Source organism: Sorex araneus, chromosome 4 (assembly GCF_027595985.1).
Source record: "Sorex araneus isolate mSorAra2 chromosome 4, mSorAra2.pri, whole genome shotgun sequence".
NCBI classification, from domain to species: domain Eukaryota; kingdom Metazoa; phylum Chordata; class Mammalia; order Eulipotyphla; family Soricidae; genus Sorex; species Sorex araneus.
This window is the reverse complement of record NC_073305.1, coordinates 10,752,027-10,770,518: the sequence shown is the minus strand read 5'-3', so window position 1 is coordinate 10,770,518 and position 18,492 is coordinate 10,752,027. Positions and strand designations below refer to the sequence as shown.

Below are 18,492 nucleotides of genomic sequence, written 5' to 3'. Positions count from 1 at the left end.
CTCCCGCCCTTACTGTGATTCTTCGTGTCCCTGCTGCTCCAGGGACATCCTGGACTCTCACTATGCCACGGGTTGCACCCACTTCCCTTAACTGTCCTGCACCCTCGAGGATGTGCTGAGCCTGAAGGCAAGCGCCAGGGCTCGTGTCTCTGGGAGGGGCTGACCGCTCAGAGGGTCTCACCCGCCTGGCTCGTGGTCCCGGTGCCTCTCGAGCAGATCCACTTCCTGTGGCCTTCAAGACTCCTGACCCCTTCCTGGCTCAGAGTCGCTTTTGTCTGTGTGTTTGTGTGGGGTGCTCTGAGTTTACTCCTGGCTCTGTGCCTAGGGGTTGCACCTGGGGGCCTTGGGGGCCGCCATGTGGTGTCTAGGATCAAGCTGGGGTCACAGAAGGGCAGAGCACCTTGACCCCTGTATTACCTCAGGGACCTCAGCCTCTGGGTTGGAACTGCCTGGACGTGGCTGCTAGTGTAGAAGTCTCTTCTCTTTCCACCTCAGGCTTTATTATTCACGAAAGCAAGTGATGAGTTCTTGGTTTTATCCCCCCTTACAGATACTTCTCCTTGGTTAAAAGTATGTGTTGTGTTTGTAGCATGGCACTGTGTTTGTGCATGCGTTGTGTGTATAGTATGTATTGTGTCTGTAGCGTTCACTGTGTCTATAGCATGCATTGTGTTTGCAGTTTTGGGGTGGGAAGCCTCAGATGTGTAGAGAGTGAGCCGGCGCGCCTGTCACCAGCCTCAGTCGTGTCTGGGGGCTCCGTCCCCCCGGGGTCCCTCCCAAGCATGCATTCCTGCTTTGATCTGGGCGGCCAGCCCCGCGGAGTGCCTGCCACGAAGGTCTTTGAGGTCTGTCCTAGGCACCGGTCTCAGGTCGGGACATTTTTAGAAACGCCGTAAACATGTGTGAACTCCTTTTCCCTCTGCTGCTCAGCCAGCGGCTGACCTTTGGGACCTGCTGTGAGGCCAGAGGAGTGACCAGCACCTGCCTGCGGGCCCTGCTGTCTGTTGTCTGGGCCCTGGTGTGGCCAGTGAGGCAGAGTGGCCGGCACAGGGCAGGGTGTCGCAGGATTGGGAGCTGGGTGCCCCTCGGTTTCCAGGGCGCAGTGACTCCGGGTCTCCCCTGTCGGGGCCTGGCGTCTTGGAAGTAGCAGGATGGTGACCGGTTCATCTTCCTCAAGTTGGACGTTTAGGGCCATTCCTGGTGCAGCCCCGCGGGTGGGTCTCAGCGCAATCCCGGAGTTCCTCCTGCTGCTGCAGGCGCCCCAGCCCCCCAGCCCTGGACGTGCGTCTTTCCCCTTTTTTCTCTTTGGTTTTTGTTTTGACGAGATCAGGCGCATTCAGGCCGTGGTTTCTGTTTTAGTTTCACACCCGGGGTGGACACTGGTGGGTGGTGGCTAGAATCACCGGCGCTCCGTCTGCTGGGGCTCCAGCTCCGGAGAGGCTGCCCCACTCTCGGGGGGCCCAGTGGAGAGCTCAGTACGTCCAGCTCCATCACGTCCTAGTTTGAAGTGTCATGTAATAACGTGGTTGGTTTTCTTTCCGAGTTTTTTCTTTTTTTCATGTGTAACCTTCATGTTTCTGTTACTAACAGAAATATACAGAATGTGAAACAGTCAGGATGCAAAGCTGTGTACCCGAGGTGCAACCGTTTTAGGGGAAATTGACCTAGTTCCCGGAGAGGGGACTGTGGGTGGCTTTCTCTTGCTCCCTTCTCCTGTGCCTCTCAATGCGAGGGGACAGCACCCTGAGGTGTCCGGGGCCGATTCCTGCACTGCTCAAGCACCATCTCTGAGTGTGCTCGGGGGCCATATGCAGAGCTGGGGTCAGCCACCCCGGGCAGGCGCCTTAGCCCCTGTCCTGTCTCTCCGGCCCCATCTGGATTCTGTGCATCTCAGTACTTTTTCACTAGGGTGGGGAGTAGGATAGCTTAGTTTCATTTTTGTTTTGTTTTAAAGAAAAAGAGCAGCAAAGAGGTAGAAAGAATGTTGGGGTCCTGAGGGGCAGGGTGGTTAAGGAGTCAGCGGGGGCACTACCTACGGTCCCTGGAGCCTCACCAGGTGTCACCTCCGCTCCTGGTTGGGATCCAAGAATAGCCCTGAGGGGCTGGAGAGAGGGCAGCAGTAGGGCGCTGCTTGCACACGGCCGGCCCACGCTCTACCCCTGACACCCCATGGCCCCCCCAAGCTCACCAGGAGTGATTCCTGAGCACCGTGGGGTTTGGCCCCCAAACACACTCAGAGAGTCTCCTCCGAGACCTGTACCCGGGCCTGTACGTGGGCATTCTCGGCGGCCAGTACCGTGCTGCAGCTCAGCAGCCACGTGGAGTCCAGGGCTGGACCTGCCCGCCCCAGTCCTGCCGCCCGTTGCTGTGTGCTGTGGCCCTGCTCGGCGGGCGCTGTCCCCTTCCAGGCCCGGCGTTTGCCGTGGGCTTCATGTCCTGCAGACGCTTTGCCGACGCCCCAAGACCCGTTTTCCGACCCTCACCCGCGGCTTGCTCTCCCTGCAGGAGGCCAGGCTCTCCCTCTCCTGCCCTGCTCCCTTTTCCCTGCCAGGCCTTTGTTCTCTTCCCCTGGCACACCGCGGCCCTGACCTTGCTGCCTGCCTTGGGTGTCTGCCGTTGATGGAGGAAAAGTTGAGCTGTTGATTCATTGCACACAGGAAACCTAAGGAGTGAGGGAATCACATCAGCTTTCGGGACACTTAGTGTTGGCTCCCCGGGAACCCTCGCTCTGCAAGGAAGCCTTGCCAGAGCACTCGGATGAGGTTTGGTTTGGAGCAGAGGGAAGGAAACAGTCTTGCTCTAGAAAGGTGTAGGAACAACCGTGTGCTTAATGGGTGTTTCTGAAACATATTCCTGGACCTCAGCGGTCTGGGCTGGAGCAATCCTGCAGCGAGTAGGGCGCTGTCTTACACAAGGCTGGTCCGGGTTCTGTCTCTGCTGCCATTTGTGGTCCCCCACAAGCCACGCCACGAGTGACGCCTGAGCCCAGAGCCAGGAGTACGCCCTGAGCACCACTCGGTGTGACCCAGAAACAAAAGCCAGGAAAGGTCTGCGGAAACCAGATGTGAGAATCTCAGCCAGTCGCCACGACCCTTGGTGTCCAGCAAGCGCAGAGTGAAGATGGAAACTGATGTGCACGAAAGAAATAAACAATACAGAAATAATAAACCAGAAAGAAACGACACGGGGCGGGGGAAGGCGCCTCACAGTCCCTGGTGTCCCACTATGACCCGCCCTGCCCAGCACTGCCAGGGATGGCCCAGAAACCAAAAAGGAAAGGAAATGCTTGGCCTTCGTGATGGTGACGGGCGTCCTTTGTAGTCATCAGGCTGACTTGAGAAGCCCACCGATGGGGCTGGGACAAGAGCCCAGTGGGGAGGGCGTTTGCCTTGCACGCGGCCAACCTGGGTTCGATCCCCAGCATCCCATATGGTCCCCCAAGCACCTCCAGGAGTAGTTCCTGAGTGCAGAGCCAGGAGTAACCACTGGGTGTGACCCAAAAAGCAAAAAGAAAAACCAACCAGTGAGCTTTTTCCTCCAAATTAGAAATAGAGGGGCTGGATGGATAGTACAGTGTGGGGGGCTGGCACACAGCTGACCCAGGTTCAGTTCTTTGTCCTTTTTTTTCCGGTCACACCCGGCATTGCACAGGGGTTACTCCTGGTTCAATTCTTGGTGTCCCATATGGTCGCCTGAGCACTGCCAGGGTGACTAAGCACAGAGCCAGGAATAACCCCTGAATATCTCCGCGTGTGACCTCAGAAGCCAAAGAGAAACTGAAACCGAGGGTCCTAAAGGCAGTATGCGTCTCTTTATAAACAGGCGCGTGCGTAACCCTGCGCACCTCCCAGGAACCTCCTCGGAAATGTGGACCCTTGTGGCCCGGCCAGCGTTGCTTCCCCGGGGAGCTGAATTGTCACCACTGTCTTCCTGGTGTCCACCACTTGTTCGGCCACTGAGTTTTGTAGTGCTGTGTTTGTCAGTTGCTCGTTTCTTGCTGGTCTCTGTTGGTCCCGGAGGGACCGTGTAAGTGGGGCTCAGGAGCCCAGGGCTCACTCCCAGCAGTCCTTGGCCAACAGGGCACAACAGTTGGGTGCTGGCACCCAGGAGTGTGGTGCTGCCGTGCCCAGCAGTGCCCAGGTGCCGTGTGCCAGGCGTCAGACCCGGGCCGGGTGGACACATACTCTAACCTCTGTGCCGTTTCCACAGCCCTCAGCTTGCTCCTGTCTGACTCTCTCTCGGGGGAGTCGCTGGGGGAGGAAGGTCCGGGCCATGCCCGGCAGTGCTCAGGACTTGCTCTTGGCTCTGTGCTCGGGGCTCACTCCTGGTGAGACGCGGGACCGAATGTGGGATTGGACTCGGGTCAGCCGCAGGCAAAAACGAGCGTATGACCCACTGTGCTGTTGCTCTCTCCCTTACTAACTTTTCTAAAATTAGCTTTTTGGTGGCCACACTCAGTACTCAGGGCTTCCTCCTGGCTCTGTGCTCCGGGATCACACCTGGCAGTGCTCTGCGGACCTTTGTGGTTCCGGGGATCGCACCGGATTCGTGGGGTGAAGGGCAAGTGCTCTAACGCGGGTCCTGTCTCGAGTCCTAGTTGACTCTCCCCCCCCCCCCCCATTCTCTTCGTTGTTGTCCCATTGACCGGGGGCCACACACAGGCCTGTAGCGGTGCTTCCTGCTCGGGCTGTACCTGCCGGGGCCCTCTGGGTCGAGGGCCCCACAGTCACACTCGGCTCACGAGGACGGTCCTAGGCGTCAGAGTCACAGCCTTACTCTCGCCGGGCCGGTGCTCGGGTCACCAGTGTTGGCCGTGGGTAAGGCCTCAGTCCCTGCACCGTCTCTCCGGCCAGTCCAGTTAGCTTAGTACTGGACAGGGACTTTGTGCTCGGCGGTGCAGATGCAGTGGAGGGAGGAGACTCTCCACAGAGATAGTTAGAGGAGAGCCAGCAGCGCCGATGCATAACCCCGCCCGGCCAGTGGTACGTCTCCGTCCTGTCCACAGCTCTCCTGTCTTTCCCCGGTACAGTTACCCGCGGCCTAAGGCGAGCAGGTCCACGGGATATTCTGAGATGGCATTCCTGTCCTTACCGCCTTACGTTGCCTTGGTTCTGCTTTATTAGGAGCCGCGGCCTGTCAGGGTTCGGTACTCCCTGCTTCAGTGCCCCCGGGCACACCCAGGGAGCCGTTACTCAGACTCGCTCAGGGGCGGGCAGCACTGGGGGTCGGGGGTTCGCTTTCGGTCCAGGGTTGGGTGACACTGTCCAGACCCCGGGGTAGAGGGAAAGCCGACAAAGGCCGGTGTCACTGGGGGGACGCCGAGTGTGCCGGGAAGGGCGCGGTCTGCCGGGCGTTCACACGGCACTCACGCTCTCTCCCTTACAGTTGGCAAGATGACCTCCAGGAAGAAAGTGTTGCTGAAGGTCATCATCCTGGGAGATTCTGGGTAAGTCGCAGCTGATGGACAGATCACTTGGGTTTAAGTTCTGCCTCCTCGGAGCCTGTGCCTTCCTGTGCCTTCCGGCCGAGCTTGGCCGCTTCCTTCTGTAGTAACTGCCCCGGGCCCGGCTCCCTGCTGCCCCCGGCCAGTGCCCTGTGGACTTCCCCTCCGCCCCTCGGAGTGTGACGGGTGAGGGAGGGGCCCTGTGTGTCTAGCCCCGCAGCCCTGGCATCTTGGGTTACTTGCCTGTCCCGGCTCCCAGGAGTCTGTGAAGAGTGCGACAGGCTTGCCTCTGTGTAGGTGACTGAGGAAGCTGACGGTGACAGGAGCACTGGGTGTGGGGAAAGTAGCAGGATTCGGGGATTCTCTCCCTTTTCGAGGCAGAACCAGGGCAGAGGGAGCCTGGGACGACAGGTCAGGCGCTTGAGCGGTGCTTGCTTCTCGGCACCCCGGGTGGCTCCCCAAGCCCCCCAGGAGTGACCCCTGAGAGCTGAGCCCGCGGTAAGCCCTGAGCACTGCCCTGAGCACCCCCAGCACCGTTTGGGAAATCCAAAATACAAGAAGCCAGTGATGGATTTACTAACACCCCCCACCCCCCGGCTGTCCGAATCCCCTGGGAGCCTCGTGCAAACCAGCCTTCACTGGTGGCCGCAGGGAGGCCCTCGGCAGCTCTTAGAGATACACACCCCTGTGCTGCTGGCATGCTGGCAGAACCAAAATGTGCTACTAGGGCCGTGTCACCCCCATCTTCCTCAGAACCGCTGGACCCTTTCCGGCCTCCCATTTCCCAGCTCTTCCCGTGAAAGTCCCTGCTTGGGTCACCTGGCTTGGAGAGCATCTCCGTGGCTGCATCTCTTTTGTTCTGTGTTTGTTTTCATGGGGAGGAGGGGGAGGGGTTGCGCCCGGCATCGTCCTGGACAGCCCCTCTGCTGCTGTGACTCTGGCCTGGTGGTGCTCAGTGCTCAGGGGAATCATGAGGTGCCAGGGATTGACCCTGGGCCTCCTGCGTGCCAAGCCTGCTGCCCTCGGCCCACTGCACCGTGCCCCCAGGCCCTGTGGGGTCTGTGAGAACGCGTGTTGCTCCTTCGTGGGAAAGGGGCGATGTTGGTGTTGGCTCTCTGGGAGATCTGCACCTTCTCAGCCTGCCTGCACTGAGTTTTTTCTTTTTTAAGTTTTGTTTGTTTTCGCACTGCTCCTTGCTGAGCTGCATCACTGGCAGATGTCCCTGGAGGAGTTCCTGTCAGTTACATTCTGGTTCCAGGAACACTCCGCTGCTTCCTCTGCCTCAGATAGGACAGGGGAGGGACTGTATTGCTAACATCTCTCTCAGGAACAGCAGCGCGTAGGGCATTTGCCTTGCAGGCGGCCAACCCAGATTCAATCCCCGGCACCCCGTGTGACACGTGAATGGTCTCCTGAGCACCATCAGGAGTGATTCCTGGATGCAGGGTCAGGAGTAACCCCTGAGCATCACCTGGTGTACCCCTCCCCACCCCACCCCCCGCAAAAAAAAAAAAGAAGAAATTATTCACAGACAGCTTTCTGGAAGGGAAAAGTGTCACTAGCTTCTCCCATCTGAGTTGCCTGTTTTAAGGTCTAAAAGCATTTTGCCAGCATCTGACCTGCGGTGGCGGTCCTTGGGAGCCGGGAGGAATCCATCCGGGCAAGTGTGCGAGGGCGGCTCTTTCCCCCGTTCTTCCTAGACAGGCGGGTTCCTTCCGAGCGCCAGGCGGGAGTCCCAGGATAGGCTCCGGCCCTTCCTGACGATGCTTCTGTTGGCTTCTCCCCCTACAGGGTCGGTAAGACATCCCTCATGAACCAGTATGTGAACAAGAAATTCAGCAATCAGTACAAAGCCACAATAGGAGCAGACTTCCTGACCAAGGAGGTGATGGTGGACGACAGACTAGTGACGATGCAGGTGAGCGTGGCTCTGCCCGGGCCGTGCGGCCCTCGCCTCCCCTCCCCTTCCCTCTCCTCCCCTCCCTGCTGCTCGGCTGCCTGCGGGTAGGATTGCTCGAGGAAGCTCCTGGCACCTAGAACTTGGAATTTCACATAATGGTCGTACACGTCTGACCATTAGACATTCTGGATTGAGACATCCTAGAGATTTTGTTTCCCAAAGTTTAAAATTAACACAACTTTTTGTTGTTTGTTGTCTTTTGGGTTTTGCTCATTGTCAGCCCCCAGGGCCCTGTCTTCTCTCCAGAATGGCGTTACCGAGCGCTCGGGCCCATGAATCCTTTGTCTTGCTCCTGGGGTTTCACCGCACCCGTTAAAGCCGTTTTCTTTCCTGGCTCATTTTCTTCTGTCAAAGTTGTGTTTCTGTCGGGCCAGCCTGTTTCTCAGTCTCGTCTCTCGGGGCCGGCTAAGGTGCAGGTTTCCTGCGGTGGCTTGCAAGGCTGTCACGTTCCAGCTGCTTTGCTCTTTCAGCCCTCTGTGTTTTGTCTGGTTTGGGGGGCACACCCGGCCATGCTCAGGGGTCACCCCGACGGTGTGCAGGGGACTGTGCTCGTGCTGGTGCTGGGGATCGAACCCAAGTACCCACGTGCCAGGAAGTGCTCCACCCCCCGTGCTCCGGCCTCCACTTCTCAGTGGCCTGGCAGTTCTGCCCGTCTGTCCGTCTGCGCTCTGGGCCGCGCCTCCCGCCCGCAGCACTGGTCTCACTGTGCAGAGGGTCCCATGGAAAAGCGTCTAGACACAGAAGCGTCGGGCCACTGTGGTCCGAGCAGGCACCGGCCTCGTGAAAGGCTCCAGTCACACAGGTAGAGATTTCCACACGGGGGTTGCCCTCACGCTCTGCCACACTCTGCAAGGAGTCAGGTCTGGGGGTGCCCCTGGACACACTAGAGTGGATCCCCCACTATGCTCACGGGTGTTTAAAGGGCCACCAAACTCCAGAATATGGGAAGAAAGAGGGAGCCGGGCGCACTGTGAGGCGGGGACAGTTGGCTGCCCGCTCACTGGCCGCAGGAACCAGGCGCCGGCGGGTAAAGCCCTGATAAGCTTGTGTCGTGTCCCCCACGCCAGCCCCCGGGGCTCGAGGAGGGAGGCGCACACTCCAGTGTGGGGACAGGCCTAGGCTCGCTCCCACCGTGCTCGTGTGTGGATTCTGATTTTACACTCTACGAAGTACAGAAATCGTTGGAAGACTTACACGTAGGTCCCTGTCACTCCTGGCGAAAGGAGGAGCCCGGGGACGGGGACACTTGGGCGCCCAGGAGAGAAGATGAGCTCATGGCTGGAGAGGAAATCGCACGCCACAAGAAACGCCCACGTGATGGGCCCTGTCGAGCAGGAACAGGAACTCGCGAGAAGGGCGGCATGGGCGTGGGGAGGCGGGGATTCAGGACCCCGAGACGTGGGGGGGGACTCTCGAAACCAGGAATCGGGCAGCTGCAGGCAGGCTCACAGAGGAAAGCGGCCGCCGCAGGTGCACTCTGGGATGTAGGAAGGAAAGTTAGGGACTGTGGGTCGGGCATCGCCCTGCACACCGCAGCCCAGGCTCCGTCCCCGGCATCCCCTCTGGCCCCCCGAGCATGGAGGGGCCCCGACGTAGCCCATGCTCAGCCCGGGCGGGTGGCGGAGGGGGGCACGCAGGGCACGCCCCCCGCACCGTCTCCCCCAGGTCTCGAGTTCCCTTTTTCTTTCACCTTTGTTTGGGGGTACTCCTGGAGGGGGCCCAGGGGCCACTCTCCCCAGTGCTCGGGGAGTCAGCGTGGTGATGGCCGTCTGAGTTCCAGGTGCCTGTTTGGCTCGTCCTGAGAGGAAGAGTTTTTACCGCTTTTGGGATTTGAGACTATCACAGCACCGAGACAGAGAGGCCACGATGGGCCCCGGTGCCGTCCACTCTGCTGCCTGTGCACTCTGCCGTCTGTCCCCCCTGCCGTCTGTCCCCCCTGCCGTCTGTCCACTCTGCTGCCCGGCCCCCTGCCGCCTGCTGTTACTGTTTCCTTGGCATCTGTCTGGGATGTGTTTTCCCTGCTTCTTCCTTAGGGGAGGGTCGTTGGTTGCTTCTGAGATCACAGGATCACAGTGACCGCACCAAGGCCCTATTGAAGCCTTTGTTTGCCGCACTGGCCTGCTGCCCCCGTCCTGCCTCCACCGGCCTCTCCCCAGGCCGCCCCGGCTGCTAGCCTCGGTGTCTGGTTGGGAGTCAGTGGTCGAATGCGCTGCTCTCCTCGCGGGGAGCGGTAGGTGCAGGAGCCGTGGGGAGTTAGATGGTAACTCGGAGAATAGCCAGGTCCTGTGTGCCCGTCCCCCAGCAGGTATGTCTCGAGAGGCTGGAGCCCAGGGCGGCAGGTCAAGCACTTGCCTGGCACATGCTGACCTGGTTCCAGCCCCCACGGCCCGGGATGGTCTCCAGCCCCCTGGGAGTAAGCCTGCGCCCGCTGTGTGGCCAGGTCACTGCTTGACCACACCGTGCAGTGCCCTAGCGCAGATGGGCTCCCACCCTTCGAAGCAGCTCCCCGCCCTCAGTTTGAATCCTGCATCAGCACCTGCTGCCACCTGGATGAGGGTGGCAGCCACGTGGCAGTCACCCAGCTTTCCGTCGGGGCTGTTGTGGGGCCTCGGGCACGAAGACCGGCCTCTTGCTGTCCGGGCCACTGTCCTCCCGTGGGCCCCGCCGCTCAGCCCAGCCTCTCCCCGAGGAAGAGCCGTTTCGTGTCTTGCAGATCTGGGACACGGCGGGGCAGGAGCGGTTCCAGTCCCTCGGGGTGGCCTTCTACAGAGGCGCAGACTGCTGCGTGCTGGTGTTCGACGTGACCGCCCCCAACACCTTCAAGACCCTGGACAGCTGGAGAGACGAGTTCCTCATCCAGGCCAGCCCCCGGGACCCCGAGAACTTCCCCTTCGTCGTGTTGGGAAACAAGATCGACCTCGAAAACAGACAAGTAAGTGCCGACGAGGCGGGGGGTGGGGGGGTCCCGCAGGGGGCTCTGAACCAGTGCTCCAAGACAGGGTCTGCCCTGAGGTGCGGCCCCGGGTTGGCTCCCCGGCTCCGCTGCTTTGCGCAGACCCCAGGGCCTCGCGTGGACTTGGGCCGTGGCTGCCAGCAGTGAAGGGAAACGGAGGGAGTGTCCGTTGCACCAGGAGTGGTAAAGGCGTGCTGGGGGCAGTGGCTCTCTCGGGGCCACACGTAGGCTCCTGACTCTGAGCTGTCTCCACAGCCCAGTAATGATGCTGGGGGCCGTGTGCAAAGGCCGTGTGCAAAGGCAGGGAGCTCCCACTTTGCATGTGGCAGCCCTGGGTTCCGTCCCTCCCCCCGCATGCCAGGGGGACCTGGCGCTCAGTGTGGGGTGGCATCGAAGGCCGCCGGCGGGAGCGATAGTGCAGCAAGGGGCACGCGGCCAGCCCAGCTCTGGTCTCCGGCATCCCATGTGGCCCCGAGCACAGCTGCGTGTGGCCCAAACCCCCCAAAAATGAAAAGGGGCCCTCAGCCTTTGGAGCAGGGCCGGCAAGGACACAAGGCCCTGGCTTCCCCGGAGCCGACACGGTGGCGGAGTCTGGAACGGTCCTTGCCGCGGAGTCACGCCTACAAATGAGCGAGTCTGTCGGGGGCACCCGCCACGGTCCTTAGTCTCGGCCCCGGGTGTGTCTTTTGGGCTTCGGGAGCTGAGTCAGGCAGCGTGTACACACGCTCTTCCTCTGCGGGGACTCGGGCCCCGGGATAGTGCTCCGAGAGCCCTGGGGTCCCCAAGCAGCGTGGGGCCCATTGAGGGCCCGGGGAGGACCCGTGGCAGCGGGACGCCCTCCAGGCCCGGGAGCCGGGGCCTCAGCCAGGGTCGTCCCGGCCGCCTGGGATTCTGGGCCGTTGCCTTTGCCCAGACCTCTGTCCCCTTGAGTCTCGCTCTCGAGTCCTCCTGGCGCCCCAGGGCCTGGTCTGTCCGTGCCAGATGCTGCTCTGGAGTTCGGGAAATGCAACCTTGACCCGTCTGGGTGCATCCTCCCGGGAGCAGAGCCCCCTCCCCGGACTTCCGGCCTGGCTGCCCCCTTCCTCCTTCCCTGAGTGCTCACACCTCCCAGCCGGACACCGGGCTGGGGCAGGGGTGGGAGCAGGGAAGAGGGCTGGGAGGGTGGCACAGTGGCCTCAGCAGCAGTGCGGCGGAGGAGCTGCAGCCGGAAGAGCAGGACCGGGCGCCCTGAGGGCCAGGGCAGGGCTCCCGGCGGTGGATGGCGGGCCCTGGGTGCGCCTGGGGCGGGAAGGGCGCCCTCTGGGCAGGACATGCCCCCGCTTCTGTTCTGAGGCTCCCGCGCCTGCTGCTTCTGCAGGTGGCCACGAAGCGGGCACAGGCCTGGTGCTACAGCAAAAACAACATTCCCTACTTCGAGACCAGTGCCAAGGAGGCCATCAACGTGGAGCAGGCCTTCCAGACCATCGCGCGGAACGCGCTCAAGCAGGTGGGTCGCGCGAGCTCCCGGACAGCGCCCGGACCCGGAACCGCTTACCGAGCTGAAGGCCTCACCCAGGCCACCCTTCTCTCTTTGATTCCCTTTTGGGGCGGGGCTCCGCAGAGGGTGGCAGGGACTCCCACAGCCCGTTTCTCAGGGCCCGGCTCCACCTGCCGGGCCTGGGACGAGCCCCCACTCCCTCCCTCCCTCCCTCCTTCCCTTCTTTCTCTCCTTTCATATTGTTGTTGTTGTTCTTTACACAACTGTTCCCAGAAACGGTGTTTCTTTCTGTTGGCCAGTCCCGGGAGACCAGGCATCTTCAGTCCTCCGTGGGGTCAGATTGGGGCGGGGTGGGTGGGTCAGGACCGCCCCCCACTCCCGGTGTGGGCGTAGGCAGGGGGTGGTCCACGGACGGGCCTAGAGCCTTGGGGAGAAGGGAGGGCCCGAGAGGCCGGAACATCATTCGGGGGCTGGGGCCTGCGCTGCGTGTCCAGCGGGAAGGGGGACCCCGAAACACCGAGCCGGTGCGGAGGGGCTGCCAGCCCGTCCTGGCCTCGGCTCTCCCCGCTGCTGTGGCCAGCCTGGGCCTCCTCTAGTCCCCGGGGCGGCGGCGACCCTCGCAGGAGGAACCTGTTACTTGGTGCTGCGTCTCTCCCCTTCCTCACTCACGAGGCCCCTCTGCTGCCGCACAGACGCTGGACGGGGTCAGCTCGGAGTGGTGTCCTGCCTCGCTGTCTCGGTCGTTGCCTTTGGCCAGAGAAAACACTTGGTTGGGCCATTAACAGTTTCTACATTGGGGGTCCGAGCGATAGTACAGCGGGGAGGGCGTTTGCCTTGCAACGCCAGGAGTAATTCCTGAGTGCAGAATTGGGAGTAACCCCTGAGCATCACCAGGTGTGACCCAAAAAAGGAACAATTTCTGCAGTGGATGCCAGAGTGTGTAGGACACTTGCTTTGCATGTGGCCAAACTGGGTTTGATCCCTGAGCACTACCGGGTACGGCCCCCAAACAAACAAGATTCTGCGTTGGGGTTGGAGCGAGAGTGAGCAGGTCGGGGTTTGCTTCTCAGGCGGCCAACCCCGGTCCAACCCCATGGCTTCCTGTATGGCCCCGAGTACCTCCATAGTGATCCCTGCGTGCAAAGCCAGGAGGAACTTCTGAAAGTGCCAGCTGTGGCCCCAAACAAACAAGCAAAACAATTTCTACATTTCAGGACTGGGAAGAGTGACAAAGGGAAGATGTTTTGCACGCCTGACTCAGCTGGGCTGAGCTTGGCACTCCATAGGGTCCCTTGAGCACCCCCAGGAGTGACCCCAAAAACACAGGTTTTTCTTTCCTCCTCATTTGAGAGGCCAGAACTCATTATCAAGCGTCAGGCCCATTCCGGCCTGTCAGACCTCTCCCCTTGCAGGCTGGCCCTCTCCTCTGTCCTCTCGGCCTCTGTGCTGGACATCAGACCAGGGCCGCTGCAGGGAAGCGGGGCTTACTCAGACCCCGTGTGTGTAAAACACAAAAATAGAAAGAAAAGCGTGGGCGAGGGAAGGGACGGAGCCAAGATGGTTGGTCTCACTGCAGTTTATTCCAATCTCCTCTCTATACACTCCCGTCTCTTACTCTGCTTCTTCTGAGACCCCCCTCTGCCCCACAGTCTTAGTTTATATAGCAAATTACATAGGGAGGTGGCACAAAGATGGGTTTAACATCAACAAATCAACCAAGAAAGGTAAGACCATTTCTTGAGGAGATTAACAAAATCTCATCTAAGGAAATCTCATCTAAGGAGATCCACTCAAGGGTGTGATTGCAAACAAGGGTGTGTCTCAGGGTGTGAGCTAGTAATCTACTTAAATAGTTATAATAAATATACTTCTAATATTCCTAACAATGTTATTCAGTATGAGCACAGTAAGAGATATAAAGTTTGGTTGGTTTTTCCTGAGGACATCTCCAGACCACAGTCCTCAGGCCAGGTTAATCTTCCTAACCCCAGCAGGATCCTAATCTTGTCATTACCTTTGGATCATGACAGCATTGTCCATGATCATGCCCTCAACTTATAGTTGAGTATTGTGGCACTTTGGCCTGGCCTATCTCGATGCCAGGGTAGCACATAACTCAACGCTTGCCCTGGATCTATCCTGTCCCTCGTCAGGACCCTGTTTTTGGGGTGTTAGGAACTAAAGGCAACTGAGTTAAGAAAGCAGATGCCCAGGAGTAAATATTATTGGAGTTAATCAACTCCCAAGTTACAAGCACAATATTGTGTCCATACAGAAAAGACATTGCTTTAAGATAATCTATGTTCCCTAAGGCAAGGCTAAAAGGACAAATCCCATGTTATCCTACACCCGTGCTAGCTTCTGACCTGTTTCTGTTTGCTTTGCCCTTTGCCCTCCTAAGTGGCAGAGTGCGGGAACCTATCTTCTCAGCCAGCCTGACTCGGGGCTCAGGCACCCCGCCCCCACCGCAGTGCCAGGTCTGTATGGCACCAGAATTCACACTTGGCCCACAGTGTATGCAGGATGTGCACCCTAACCACTGAGCCATCTCCCTGGCCCTGCACTCCTGTCCCAGTGGGCAGGCCCCAACCCACACATCATTCCAGCCACATACAGGCTCCATGGGAGGGATTCGACATAGGAATTTTACTTTATTGATGTCTTTGTCTTTCGCTATATTTGGGGGCCACGTGGCAGTGCTCAGGGGAGGATTAGATGTGGTTCTGGGGAGCACGCTGGGGTGCTCTGTATGCAGGGCTAGCGTCTTCACTCCTGTCCTCTCTCTGGGGCTTTGTAACATTTGGGTTTTAAATCTCTGTTGTTGTTACTGGCTTTAGTTTGGGCCTGGGGTTTGCTTTTCTCCTGGGGACCCACACCTGGCAATGCCCAGGGCTTCCTCCTGGCTCTGCGCCCAGGGAGAGGCTAGTGGGGCCAGGTGGGGTCCCGGGGAGTAGACCCAGGTTGGCTGTGCAGGGAAAGTGCCCTGCCCGCTGTGCATCTCTGGCATTTGAGTTTCAAAGTCATACAGACGTTCCAACTGTAACCAATTATTTTAAGTCTTGTGGGGGTTTGTAAGTTTCAGGCTCCGTGCCTTGTATATGAGGGTGTTCCTCGTGTGGCGACTCTGTAAAATGGTGCAGCTGCTTGGGGAACCGGCAGTTCCTCAAAAAGTTCAACAGAGTTCCTGGGTGACTCAGCGTGTGTGTGTGTGTGTGTGTGTGTGTGTGTAAAGCTTATACTGGAAGCTCATAACAAATGTCTCCTGATGTCCACTGAGTGCAGAATCTGGAACTGGGGGCGGGGGGTGGTGTGTGTGTGTGTGTGTGTGTGTGTGTGTGTGTGTGTGCGTGTGCGCGCACACGCGAGCTGGAGCTGGTGACGCTGCTGACAGAAGTGGGTGTGTGGCTGGAGGCCGAGGGTGGGACCGTGGGGTGTGTGTAATAACGTTCTGGAACAGATGTGGAGGCAGTTGTCCCGCTTTGGCGCCCATGGTCCTGTTCGGGCCTGGCGGGCCGTGGTGCCCGCTGTTCTTGGAGTAACTGTTGCGAGGCTTCTTCTCTCACAGCTGTTCTGAGTGGGGTCCTTTCTCTCGACAGGGAGCGCTCCCTGCCCTGCCCTCCTGCCGGAGTTCCCGGGGCACCCGCTGACCGGCAGCTTTCTCGGGCTCTTCCTCACGGTCCAGCCCCCAGCCCGCAAGCTCGGGGACCCGGGAGCAGAGCGGGGGTTGGGAAGGCAGCTGCTCTCAGGGTCAGTCAGCCCAATTGCTTGGGGGCCACACCCAGCCGTGCTCAGGGGCCACACGGGACGCCGGGGATCGAGCCCTGGTCAGTCGCTTACAGGGGAAGCTTTGCTCACCCCCACCCCACCCCCCACCGTATTATCGCTCTGGCTCCCAGTCAGATTTCTTTTTCAGAAATGTCTCAGTCCTCAGGGCTGGAGTGATAGCACCGCGGGGAGGGCATTTGCCTTGCACACGGCTGACCCGGGTTCGATTCCCAGCATCACATATGGTCCCCCGAGCCATGAGTAATTCCTGAGTGCAGAGCCAGGAGTGACATGAGCACAGGAGAGCAAATGTCTTTTCTGAACAGTTTCTGGGCCCTTGGGGTAGGCCCAAGAAGTGGAATTGCTGGGTCACCCGGAAACTCGGTTCCTTGTTTCATTTTGTGTTGTTTGGGGGCCATGCCCAGCAATGCTCTGGGGTTGCTCCTGGCCCGGCACTCGGGAATCTCTCTTGGACCATGTGGAGGACCATGTGGGGTGCCGGGGATCGAACCCGGGTGAGCCTGCAAGGCAAGCGCCCTCCTGGCTGCCCGGCTCGCCAGCCCCTCCCCCGCGATGCTCAGGGCTGACTCCGGGCAGGCTCAGGGGCTCATCTGGAGTGTCAGGGATCGAACCCAGGCCGTGTGCGAGGCAAGTGCCCTGCATGTTGTGCCGTCAGTGCAGCCCTTCAGTGCCAGGTGTCGCGGGTTCTGGAGGGGTGTCCATACTGACCTCAGTGAGGCGCCTTCTCCCCGCGCCACGCCCCGCTGCTTGCTTTGCTCCCCGTGCCTGTGCCCGTCTCTCCGGAGTGAGGGCATCTCTGGCCGTTGTTCTGGTCTGCGTTTCCCTGACCGCGAGCGAGCAGAGTGTTCTTTACGCACCTACTTCCTGCCTTCCTCGAGCGCCGTCCTGTCCCCTCTTCTCTCCTTTTCGGACGGGTGGCGCGGGCGCTGCGTGTCTCGGGTACTGCCGTTCGCCGGTGGTCAGTGGGAGAGGCTCTCCCGCGCCGGGCGGCCCTCCCTGCAGTCCCGTGGGTGTCTCTTCGCCTCCGTCTCGGGGAACTGACCGCAGCCGCCGGGGGCCCCTGGCACCAGCGCGGAGCCCCCGTAACCGACCTCTCTCTCCCCCTCCCGCGCAGGAGACAGAGGTGGAGCTCTACAACGAATTCCCCGAGCCCATCAAACTGGACAAGAGCGACCGGGCCAAAGCCTCGGCGGAGAGCTGCAGCTGCTGAGGGGCGGCGGGAGCAGGCACCGAGCCCTCCACCACCAGGAACACGCCCAGGCCTTCCGACACAGCCCCGCCCAGCCAGCCTCAGAGCCCCCACAGCCCCGCACACACCGCCCACCCCGCCCGCGCCCGGCAGGGCCCCCTAAGGGCCTGTGGCCGCATCAGCCTTGTGGGGGGGGGACAGGATGCGGCCCGGCCTCAGAAGCCCATTCTCGTAGTCCACTGGAGAGAGAACTGTTTACAGTTAATCTGTGTCGAATTAGTTCCCGGGTTTTTTTTAACGGTCTCGTGATCTCTCTGCCCCGGCCCCCGCCCCCGCCCCGTGAAGGCCCCTTGGGAAGGCTGGTGCCCCCTGCTCGCCACAGGCCCGCCAGTCTGAGCAGGCTGAGCTTTGTACGTACCTGTTAATGCTTGTTACTTTTAACTAATCAGATCTTTTTACAGTATCCATTTATTATGTAATGCTTCTTAGTAAAGAATCTTATAGTACATGTTAATATATGCAACCAATTAAAAAAAATGTATAAATTAGTGTAAGAAATTCTTGGATTATGTGTGGAAGTCCTGTGACGCAGGCGTGTGGGATGCGGGTCGGCCCGGCCGGCTCAGTGTCCCGCAGCAGGCCCGGCCGGGCCCGCCTCCGTCAGAGACCCGAGAGCCTAGAAGCTGTTTCAGTCTCTCCAGGGGGAAGCTGGCTAGTTCCCTTCTGCATCTAAATTTCCCAAAAGGTGGATCTGCATACTATGTGCAATGGAGAAGTGGCTGTTGTTACTGAAATTTGAATTTTTTTTTCTTTTTATTTCCCCCCCCCCCCCCCGCGCTACACTTCAAACTCCCTGTTAGATAGAAGCGCCCTACTCGTAAGCAGGAAAGGAAAACCCTCACAGATCTGTCTGGTGGTTCTACCTTTGTTCTAGAAGGCGCTCCCGTTGAGGTCGTGATCCCGTAGGTTAGCTGCCCTCTCCCCCTCCCCCACCCGCCCCATCACGACCAGCGAACGTCCCTTCGGTGTGGCGCCCGGGTGCCCTTCGCCGTAGCCTGCGTGACGGAGCTCCTGCCCCCCAGAGGTCTGCACTAGGCTGTGGGCTGAGTTCTTCTGTAGAGATGAACATGATGCCAATAAAATGTCATGAGAACAAAGACCATCTGCTTCTGCCTTTTGTCCTTCCAGACCCGTGGCTCGGTGGGGACCGTGGAGTGGCCCCCGAGTCCTGTCCAGCCCCCCCCCGTGCCTGGCCCTCGCTTGGTTTCCAAGTCACAGTATTGGGGTGGGCCTCGGGCCCGTGCCAGCCTGCAGGCCCGCCCCACAGCGTTGGTGCTGGTTGTCCCAGGGGGTGGGAGGGCGGGGCCTGGTGTCCCAGCAGTTGTGGAGCGGCCCCCGGAGCCAGTTTGCTCTCCCGAGACACGTCCCGTTGTCGGGCTGGTGTCTGGCTCCCGCAGACCTGCCACGCTGGCTCAGGCCTGGAGTTCTTCCTGACGCCCCCCCCTTTCTTCTCAGGCTTCTCGGTGGAATCCTCCCTCGTGTCGGCTCCTGGGTCGAGATCCGTGTGGTCAGAAAGAACATTCTCAGGTGTTTGCAGTCGCGCCTCTACCCATGGCTTTGGTCCCACCAAACCCTGACCCTGTGGGGTGCGAGGAGCAGCCTCCAGCACGGGGTGTGGGCCCCA

At 60.0% G+C, this 18,492-nt stretch overlaps 1 protein-coding gene across 1 annotated transcript in view; it reads left to right on the top strand.

Annotated features, from left to right (window-relative positions):
• RAB7A (RAB7A, member RAS oncogene family) overlaps window positions 1-17,967 on the top strand; it is a 50,181-nt gene extending 32,214 nt beyond the window's left edge. Inside the window, exons 2-6 of the mRNA XM_055135178.1 lie at window positions 5,386-5,446; window positions 7,235-7,361; window positions 10,117-10,335; window positions 11,714-11,842; window positions 16,734-17,967. Coding sequence (XP_054991153.1) covers window positions 5,394-5,446; window positions 7,235-7,361; window positions 10,117-10,335; window positions 11,714-11,842; window positions 16,734-16,829 — 624 coding nt within the window. The 5' untranslated portion in view covers window positions 5,386-5,393 and the 3' untranslated portion in view covers window positions 16,830-17,967. The remainder of the gene's footprint in view (window positions 1-5,385; window positions 5,447-7,234; window positions 7,362-10,116; window positions 10,336-11,713; window positions 11,843-16,733) is intronic.
• Window positions 17,968-18,492: the final 525 nt, after the last annotated feature.